The sequence below is a fragment of the Podarcis muralis genome, chromosome 12 (genome assembly GCF_964188315.1).
Source record: "Podarcis muralis chromosome 12, rPodMur119.hap1.1, whole genome shotgun sequence".
NCBI classification, from domain to species: Eukaryota; Metazoa; Chordata; class Lepidosauria; order Squamata; family Lacertidae; genus Podarcis; species Podarcis muralis.
Window position 1 is genome coordinate 879,914 of NC_135666.1, and position 9,535 is coordinate 889,448.

The 9,535-nt window shown below is 58.9% G+C and overlaps 1 protein-coding gene across 2 annotated transcripts; it reads right to left on the minus strand.

Annotated features, from left to right (window-relative positions):
* Positions 1–289: 289 nt before the first annotated feature.
* LOC114607277 (diamine oxidase [copper-containing]) lies at positions 290–8,441 on the minus strand. Of its 2 annotated transcripts, none has more exons than XM_077916617.1 (5): positions 8,389–8,441; positions 4,715–6,245; positions 3,521–3,809; positions 2,158–2,290; positions 290–1,604 (listed from the first exon to the last, which is right to left on the minus strand). In XM_077916617.1, the coding sequence occupies exons 2-5, from the start codon at positions 6,237–6,239 to the stop codon at positions 1,326–1,328; spliced, it is 2,226 nt and encodes a 741-aa protein (XP_077772743.1). In that variant the 5' UTR covers positions 6,240–6,245; positions 8,389–8,441; the 3' UTR covers positions 290–1,325. The 2 variants fall into 2 exon arrangements, with proteins under 2 accessions (XP_077772743.1, XP_077772744.1); XM_077916618.1 differs by lacking the exon at positions 8,389–8,441 and adding an exon at positions 6,894–7,026.
* Positions 8,442–9,535: the final 1,094 nt, after the last annotated feature.

The following is a 9,535-nucleotide window of genomic DNA, read 5'->3' on the forward strand; positions in this document are numbered from 1 at the left end:
AAAAATCACTTGAGTCCAGCGCCCAGTGCTCTGGGGAGCCCCACAAGCTGGGCCTGTGGGCATCAGGTCCTCCTCCCTGCTCTGTGTCCCCAGAGGACAGTGCTCAGTGGTAGACCCTCTCTGCACATGGAGGTTCTACTTTGCTCCTGTGAGTAATAGCTGCTGGCACACCTGCCCCCCTCCTACTCTCTAGCAATTTGCTCAAGCCACTGACACACACGGTATTGCCAACTGTTAACGGAAAATCCGAGGGCTCCCTTGGACAAAAACAAAGACACCAACCAGGATATCTTGGAGCAAAACAGCAGCCTGTAGGCTTGGCCTTTATTGATCTGTTGCAACAGGGTGCTCCCCTCACTTGCAGGAGAGAGGAAAGACAGAGAAAAATGAATGCTGTTCAAGGGCTTATAAAGACTTTTGAAATTCCCCTCCTGTGGATCAAGACCAGCCCCAGAAACATCATGCATACATCACAGAAAGGAGGTGATGAGGGAGGAGTTGTGGTGGTAACCTGAGTGTCCTGTCACCTGGCTGGTTCCCCCTTTCCCCCTCCCCATGAGTCACTTCCAGGAGACAAAGGGGAGTTTGCAGTTTCCTGCCCCCAGAGGGAAGAGCTGATTATTGTCCTTTGTTCCTGTCCGTGCTGAATCCACTCCCATATGCAAGTTCTTTGTGATCTTGATGGTCTTCTGTCTGGGACCATCAGGGTTGGCATAGCAACTGGGCAGGGCTCCTGTGGATGTGCTGGTATGCTCAAGGGATTATGGGTGCCCTGTATCAAACCTTCCCCATTTTGTAGTCCTTCCTTCATGGAGTAAAATAAAAGTGAAACAGTGCAAATCCGATGTATGGTTGATTTTCTATTAATTTATAACAGAAGCGTAGCGCATGTAGTACAAGTTTGTACAAACTGAATGATTGGGGGGGGGGGGTTTCCTGCTACACCACGTCCCGTGCATCTGGTCAGGGCCTGTGAGGACAAGGTGCTTAGCTAAATGGGCCTGATCCAGCACATGCCCTTCCTGCATCCTTCTCATCTGGAGAAGTCCTTCCTGCTGGCTGTCTTTACTCTCAAACAGGTGTGTGGTGGGGGAGGATGACCCCCCCTCAAAAAATCTCCTAATATGAAACTGATTTTGTGCCCGAGGAAATCAGTTGCCTCATCTGAGGTCTGAGGTGCACAGGAAGCCTGAAGTCGGGGGGGGGGGGTTGGATCTGGGGGGTGGGCTTTGGAGCAAGCCAGGAGTGCCGAGGAGGAGAGGTCAATGTCTGGGGTTGGGGTTTGAGGGGTGGAGAGGAAGAAGATGGGGCCAATCCTGCCTGGGCTACACCTGCCAGTAGGTGCCATTGTAGCTGAAGGGCTCCTGGGAGATGCAGAGCATGGGGTCGGCCGGGGTCCAGCGCTGGACATGCACCCCAGACCTGCCCCCAGGCTCAGAGGGGCGCACGATGACGGTGCGTCGCGAGGCCACAGAGGGGTCTTCGTCAAAGAAGTTGAAGGGTCGCAGGTAGAAGCCCACCACGTTGCCCGGCGTGGACGTGTTGGGGATGTCCTCCGAGTGGGGGATGTGGAGGAAGCCCACCGTCACCCAGGCCACCAGGTCCTGCCGGAGGGAGAATAATAATCGTAATAATTTATTATTTATACCCTGCCCATCTGGCTGGGCTTCCCCAGACACTCTGGCTGGCTTCCAACAAAATATTAAAATACAGTAATGCATCAAACATTAAAAACTTCCCTAAACAGGGCTGCCTTCAGATGTCTTCTAAAAGTTTGGTGGTTATTTTTCTCTTTGACATCTGACGGGAGGGCATTCCACAGGGCGGGCGCCACCACCGAGAAGGCCCTCTGCCTGGTTCCCTGTAGCTTTGCTTCTCGCAGGGAGGGAACCGCCAGAAGGCCCTCGGCGCTGGACTTCAGTGTCCGGGCAGAACGATGGGGGTGGAGACGCTTCTTCAGGTATACTGGACCGAGGCCGTTGAGGGCTTTCAAGGTCAGCACCAACACTTTGAATTGTGCTCGGAAACGTCCTGGGAGCATCACGGAGCATGAATCTGCCTGCCCTGGCCTGGATCTCCGTGTGTGCTCCCCCCAAAACCCCAAGTGAGCCGCCCTGCTGCTCCTCTTCCTGCCCCCCAAGCCCAGGCCGCCCTCACCTGGTTCTCCAGGCTCTCGTCGTTCTGGAGGAAGTTCTCAAAGCTGACCGTGGGGCTCCAGGGGTCGTTCTGGATGTAGAGGCTGCTGCTGGTGTCCTCGTTGTTGTGATGCTGGGTCACTGCTAAGGGGTACCTGCCAGAGGGACACGACCCCTCAGTCCCGGGGCATGGGTGCCCCTGAGCCCACCCCATCAAAGAGAGGCCAACCCACACCCAGGCGCCCAACACCTCCTGCCCACTGGATCAGGGGTCAGCAAACTTTTTCAGCAGAGAGCCAGTCCACTGTCCCTCAGACCTTTTGGGATGACTGAACTATACTGGGGTGTGTGTGAAGGAATTCCTATGCCCCACAAATAACCCAGAGGTGCATTTTAAATGCAAGGACACATTCTACTCATGTTAAAACACTCTGATTCCTGGACCATCTGCAGACTGGATTTAGAAGGCGATTGGGCCGGATCAAGGAGGCTCCCTTCTCCCCATCGGTTCCACAGGGGGGCAGGCTCCCTCGAAAGTGGGGGGCTCTCCTTCCTTGGAGGATTTTAAGCAGATATTTAATCAGGGATTCTTGAGCTCATGGAGGAGAGATCTAGTGCTGGCTCCCAGCCAGGGGGGCTCGCCTCTGCCCTCCACACTCAGAGGCAGAGATGATTCTGAATGGCAGGAGGGGAGAGAGGCTCTCTGCAGGTTCCCCATTGGGGTATCTGGCCGGTCACGGTGAGAACAGGGGGCTGGAGCGGATGGGTCCCCCTTGGCCTCATCCAGCAGGCTCTCCTTAGGTTCTTAACCCCACAGGCAAGCTGCAAGCTTCAATAAAATGTAACCCTGAATTTTTGGGCGGATCAGACCATGCTGGATTTTGGGATGTTAGCCTGGAACCCCCGTTTGCTATGTTAATTACTCAGTTTGGGGGGGGGGGAGTACAAAATGCAGAATTTCCGTTCCAAATGGGCACAAAACGAATACATACCTTTGGCACCAGTTTGGAGGAGATCCTAAATTTTGGGGTTACTGGTTAATGAAGCTCAATCCTGAATAGCTCCCTTGGTTAGAGAGTGGGGCTGATAATTCCAAGGTTGCAGCTTCCATCCTGATGTGGGGCAGCTGCATATTCCTGCCTTGCTGGGGGTTGGACTAGTTGACCTTCGGGGTCCCTTCCAACTCTAGAGTTCCATGATTCCATGAAGCAGGAGACCAGATCCGCCTGCCGCTCCCTCGCCCAACGGCGGGAGTGAAACCGTCCCGTCCACTCCGGAGAATCTCCAGGCGTGGGCGACCCGCCGCTCCCTTCGGCTGGGAAGAGGGGTGGGGGCTGCCCTCCCGCCCGCCTGCCTGCCCCGCCCGCCCTCCCTGCCGGGCTCACCTGCTCCAGGTGATGCCGCGCTCCTCCTGCCAGCCGCGGGGCAGGACGCGGTCGGCGTGCGAGCTGAGCTGCAGGCGGTAGCTGCGCCGGTGGCCCCAGCGGTTGGGCTTCGCCGGGTTGCCGAAGAGCAGGTAGCGGGGCAGCGGCTTGCCGAAGGGGAAGGCGGCCTGGCGCTCGCGGAGCCGCGGCTGAGGCTCCAGGCGCGGCTGCACCAGCGGCCGGCTCGGCTCCCAGGGCAGAGAGATGTTCTCCAGAGCCACGTCCAGCGTCTCGAAGCTGTTCTCCCGGCCTGCAGGGGGGAGAGCAGGGGGGACGGGGGTCAGGAGAACCGGCAGGGGAGAGGGCTCGCTAAGGCCAAGGAGGGCGCCTGGCACGGCAAAAGGGGCCAGCCCCAGGGTTCCTCCTCTGCCCCGAGGGGCATGCACTTTGCAGCGGGGCCAGGAGAGCCGGCGGGGCAGCTCCAGCAGCAGGAGGAAGGGAGGGAGGGAGGGAGGAGTAATAATTTGACAGGAAAAGGTTCCCCTCTCACAACAAGGGTTGCCAAAGGGGGAAGCGCGAATCCTTGGGGGCGCAACGGGGCAGGGGGCGCTGCAGGTGCAAACGACCAGGCTTGGAAAAGCTGCCTGCCTGCCTTCGAGCTCCTCTGCCGGGGGTCAAGGACGGGGCTTGGCCACAGAGCCCCCTCCCCTCCCCGCTTGGCCTTCGAGAGTCCAGCGTTATCTCCCGGGGTTGCCTGAGGACAGAACGAGGCGCCTCTTGCCCCCTGAGACTCTGGGCGAGGGGCGAGGAGAGCGGCTTGCCAGAACATCACAGCCGCCCCCTCCCTTTCCCCGATGGGGGGGCCGCCTGGCTCTTCTTCAGACGTGACCCTGATGGCAAGGGATGCTCGACAGCAGAACGGACACCCTTGGGAGGCGGCGGGCTCTCCTTCGTGGGAGGCGTGGAGTCACCCCCTGCCGAGGGTTCTGTGATTCCTGCATTGCAGGGGGTCGGACTACATGACCCTGGGGGTCCCTTCCGCCTCTACGATGCTATAAAAGCAGCCACAGCTGCAAACGGGCGCAATTCCTCGGAGCTGGGCCTGTTCCGTAGCTGGAAAGGGGGAAGGGGGACTCTTGCGACTGAGGATGGACTGGGCTTAGGGCCTCCCCGACTCCCCCCGCGCCCCCTTCCGGGAGCGAGCGAGGGTCCCACCTGCGACGTCCAGGTCGACCTTGTAGTGCACCAGGTGTGTGTGGATGTTGCCCAGCACGTGTTCCTGCAGGCGGTTCCCGTAGCGGAGCCCCTCGGGCGTGTAGAAGGAGGCGTGCACGTAGCCCGTGGCGTGCACCTTGGTCTCCAGCACCCCGTTGGGGTAGAGCAGGAAGTCCCAGATGTAGTCGTAGTTGTAGACGGTGGAGATGGTGCGCAGGACCAGCGCGGCGCCCTCGAGGCCCGCGTAGAAGTGGGAGCCGCCGCGGAAGTCGCTGTCGAAGTGGCGGCGCAGAGGGACCCCCGTGGGCAGCTCGAAGACGCAGAGGGCGCGCGGGAAGCGCACGGGGCCCGGGGCGTCGTACAGGTGGTGGGCGTCCAGGAAGGTGGCCCCCTCGGGGCAGTCGACGCCGGGCGCCAGCTCGTGCGTCACGGAGCCCATGCCCCAGCCCACGTCGATGTACTTGGTCTGCATGGCGGCCGGCGTGTTCCCCCCGTAGATGGCGATGGCTTCCTGCACGCTCACCTCATAGGCCACGCGCTCCCCGTTGAAGCGCACGTCGAAGAGCTGCAGCCCCGTGGACGTGCGCAGGCGGAAGGCCAGGCTCCAGCCGCTGTACTCCACCAGGTTGCCTTCCACCCAGTAGCGGCGGCCCTGCGGCTCGCACACCTTGGCGCCATGCGCGTCTGTCGGGGGCCCGGCCGAGAAGCTCCCCCGCGGCACGAAGGTGGAGAAGAGGCTCTCGTCCGGGTGCGGCGGCAGAGGCACGACGGGCACGGCGCCCGAGGCGTGGAGCTGGGCCAGCTCCTCGGCGCTGCTGAAGTAGCGCCCGTTGTACCACAGCTTCTGCACCTGCCAGAGGCGCGGGTCGAGCTCCCGGTGGTCGAGCAGGACCTCCAGGCCCACCGGGTGCAGGAAGAAGCCCTCCACGAAGCGCTGGAGCATCAGCCAGGTGCGGCGCTCGCCCGAGGCCAGGCCCCGCGGGGCCACCTCCGTCAGGGTCAGGCACCGGTCGCCGCAGTTCCCGAAGCCGAAGCCCGAGGCGTCCAGCAGGAACTGCTGCAGCGGAGCCAGGCTCTCCGCCAGCCTCTGCGAGAGCAGCACAAACTCCAGCTGCGACATCGGCCGCGCCGCGAAGGGCGCCGGCTTCCCCCAGGGCCGGTAGGAGGTGGGCGCGGGCAGGGGCCACACCACGTACTCGGTGACATTGGGCTGCGCCTCGGCCCCGAAGAAGACCACGGCTCTGGCCTGGCGTCGAGGGCGGCGCCCCCCGGACTCCAGGTACTGCAAGGCGCGCCCTTTCTTCGGGGTCAAGAGCTCCACCAGGAAGAGCCTGTTCTTGGCCAGGGAGGGGTCTGGATCCGCCTGGAGGCCCAGCTCGGGCCGGCCCAGCAGAAAGTCGCGGACGGCCCGCAGCTCCGCCGGAGTCAAGTCGGAGAAGATGGAGACCCCCTCGTGGCGCTGCGGGGGTTGGCCGGAGGCGGCTCCGGCCAGGAGGCCGAAGACGGCTAAAGCAGAGGACCACATCTCGCCCTGCGGGAGAAAGAGGAAGGCGTCAGAAAGGGGGGAGGCGTCACGCAAGTGGGGTCGGGGCAGGATCCGGGGACCCAGTCTTTCTCCAGAGTCTGACTCTTCTTCTTTTTTAAAAACTTTATTCCAAAACCGAAAAAGAATTACAAACATCAAATTCAATAGCCATATTCGTTTTGTAACATAAGCCTAGTACATAGTTGACTAGATTAAAATATATCTTTCTGCTATAGACTTCCCTTTTGCTATATATAAGTGTAACGCAATTAGAAATATTAGATTTTTTAAATAAATTCCCCTATACTCCCCACTCCCCTTCACCCATGTGTGATCTCAATATTTTTTCTTCTTCCATCTTGTCTTCCTTAGTCTTGGCTACACTGAGTGGCAGCCGCAGCTCTCGGGGTCCCAAGTGTGGGAGATGGCAGTCAAGTCCAGCAAGGATGTTCTTGCTACTTAGCAGAGACTCAGACTATAGAAAACGTAATTGGTAGAGTCGGGTAAAGGAAAAGGGAGAGCCAGCTCGCATCCTAGCCGGCTAAACAGACGACCTTCTTCAATTCTGCTGCTGAGAGTGGGGTGTTTACCGCTACTCAGCCCACAAATGTGGGTGCCTGGAGGGATAAATCGAATTTGTATATCGTCTCCTACCTATTAAAACCTGCCCCGCATCAAGCAAGGGTCTTGCTCATCCTAAGTTGGAGATGTCCTTGTCGAGTGAACCCGGGATGTTCTTTCCGCCCTGTCCCACTCGAAGTCGTCAAGAGCCAGTAGAAAACTCTGGTTTTAATCCGATCCAGTTTGGACATGGAAACCTCCCTACAAGTAGCTATCGTAGGAATGGGGGTTTTTGGGCGGGGGGGGAGCAGCGGCCACAAAGGGAGGGCTAGAGAGTCTTTAACCCTTCCCTGCCTTGCATGCTGCCACCCCAAGTCTGGATCAGCCCCACCCCCGCTACTGGCGGTGGGAGAAATTCTCCCACTGGTGGCACCGCGAAGCAGAGCTGAGCAGTTCGGCCAGGCGCTTTGCTCGACAGGGAAGCTCAGCTTTGGGGCCGCCCCGACGGAGCCGAGCGCAAGGCTTTGCAAGACCTCCTCGCCCGCTTTGCTGAATGTCAACTGCCTGGCAGCGCCTCCTGATCACAGCTGAGCCGCTGCGGCCGGAATCTCCCGGGGTAAAAGTCTGTGGACTTCAATCTGCTGTAAAGCGCAGAACGAGGGTTTTGTTTTCATCTTTTAGACAACTTATCTGAATTCAGATATTGCAACATCTCCCTTGTTTTCTTGCTTTGCTTTAATAGCGGATGAAACGGAGTTCTTGGGGAGGGTCGTAATGGGAAGAGGAGGCCTGGAGGGGCTCAGGGAATCATAGAGTCGGAAGGGACCCCAAGGGCCATCTAGCTCACCCCCCACCCCCCCCGGCCACGCAATGCCTCGCCTCTCCCTCTTCCAGCCTCGTAGAGCGGCTGCCAAGAATCCGCTCTGACGGCAGGGTCGCCACTTTGCAACGGGCCACGAGATATTTTTGGAGGGCCTGCCTGACTCTTCGCTTTTTGCGGAACCCTCTGAAGTGCTATAGAAATAACAAATATATCCAGGAAGGGGTCTCCCCCCCCCCCCCCTGAGCACGTGCAGAGTGCCTTTTTCTCAGCCCTGAGTAATAGCTGGAAGTCTTTGAACCAGAAAGCGTGACTCCGAAGCAAGTGGGATCCCCAGACCATGTCCCCCTCAGATGCCTCCAGGGTCAGACCAGCGGGGTGGCGGGAGAGAAACGGGGTGACAGCAGAGGGACAAAGACGGGAGGGGGAGGCCCAGCTGGGTTTTGGAAGGGCCTGCAAATCCCAGTGTTAACAGGGCAGCACTAGCATATTAGAGAAAACCTGTCTGCTTGCATCTCAGGAATGAGCCCCCTCTGGGACAGAAAACCACAGACTCCCGTGCCATGTGGGGCATCGTGGACTTGGCAGGAGGGAAGGTGCCCTCGTTCCCTGGTCTCCTTCCTGAGGATACCAGACAAATGCCCTCCCTGGAGCTTTGACCCTCCTTGCCCCTCTGTGCTGCCCAGGGTGGGGGCACCTCTGGAGCACGGGTGCAGCCCTGGCTCTGAGTTGGATCCCCGGAGCCCCCTCCCTAGAGGTGCCCCTTACCTGTCCAGCTCCTGGGCTCTGCTCTCCTCTCAGGGCTGCTTAGGCTGGGAGCTCCTGTGCGCAGCCCTGAGCTATCATACCTGGGAGAAGGAGGGAGGGGCGGGGAAGGCTGGCCGAGAGAGGCAGCGATTGGCTGCTGCTGGGCAGTGGGTGGGGCTGAGTAGCAGGTGCCTGGAGGTGGGCGGGGGGGGGCTGCTCCCAGAGCTCCTGGGAGCTGGCAGGGTGCAGGGCGGGCACACATAGAACCATAGAATCCTAGAGTTGGAATAGACCACAAGGGTCATCGAGTCCAACCCCCTGCCAAGCAGGAAACACCATCAGAGCACTCCTGACATATGGTTGTCAAGCCTCTGCTTAAAGACCTCCAAAGAAGGAGACTCCACCACACTCCTTGGCAGCAAATTCCACTGTCAAACAGCTCTTACTGTCAGGAAGTTCTTCCTAATGTTCAGGTGGAATCTTCTTTCTTGTAGTTTGGATCCATTGCTCCGTGTCCGCTTCTCTGGAGCAGCAGAAAACAACCTTTCTCCCTCCTCTATGTGACATCCTTTTATATATTTGAACATGGCTATCATATCACACCTTAACCTCCTCTTCTCCAGGCTAAACATGCCCAGCTCCCTTAGCCGTTCCTCATAAGGCATCGTTTCCAGGCCTTTGACCATTTTGGTTGCCCCCCTCTGGACACGTTCCAGTTTGTCAGTGTCCTTCTTGAACTGTGGTGCCCAGAACTGGACACAGTACTCCAGGTGAGGTCTGACCAGAGCAGAATACAGTGGCACTATTACTTCCCTTGATCTAGATGCTATACTCCTATTGATGAGGCCCAGAATTGCATTGGCTTTTTTAGCTGCCGCGTCACACTGTTGGCTCCTGTCAAGTTTGTGGTCAACCAAGACTCCACACAGGCATGGCAAAAGGTCATAGAGCCAGGGCAGGCACCCAGGCCTGGCAAAAAAGCTGCTCAAAAGTTCTTTTCAATGCCTCCTGTGATCCAGGGCTCAGGATCCACCCTGGAAAAATGTTTTGGACCTGAAAGGGGGGCGAGGAGAAAAAGGAGAGCCCCCCCCCCGCGAGGGTGGGTCAGCAGCGGCAGCAGCAGCAGCAGCAGCAAGAGGGTGGCCTCCCAGGGCAGCTGGGTCTCCTC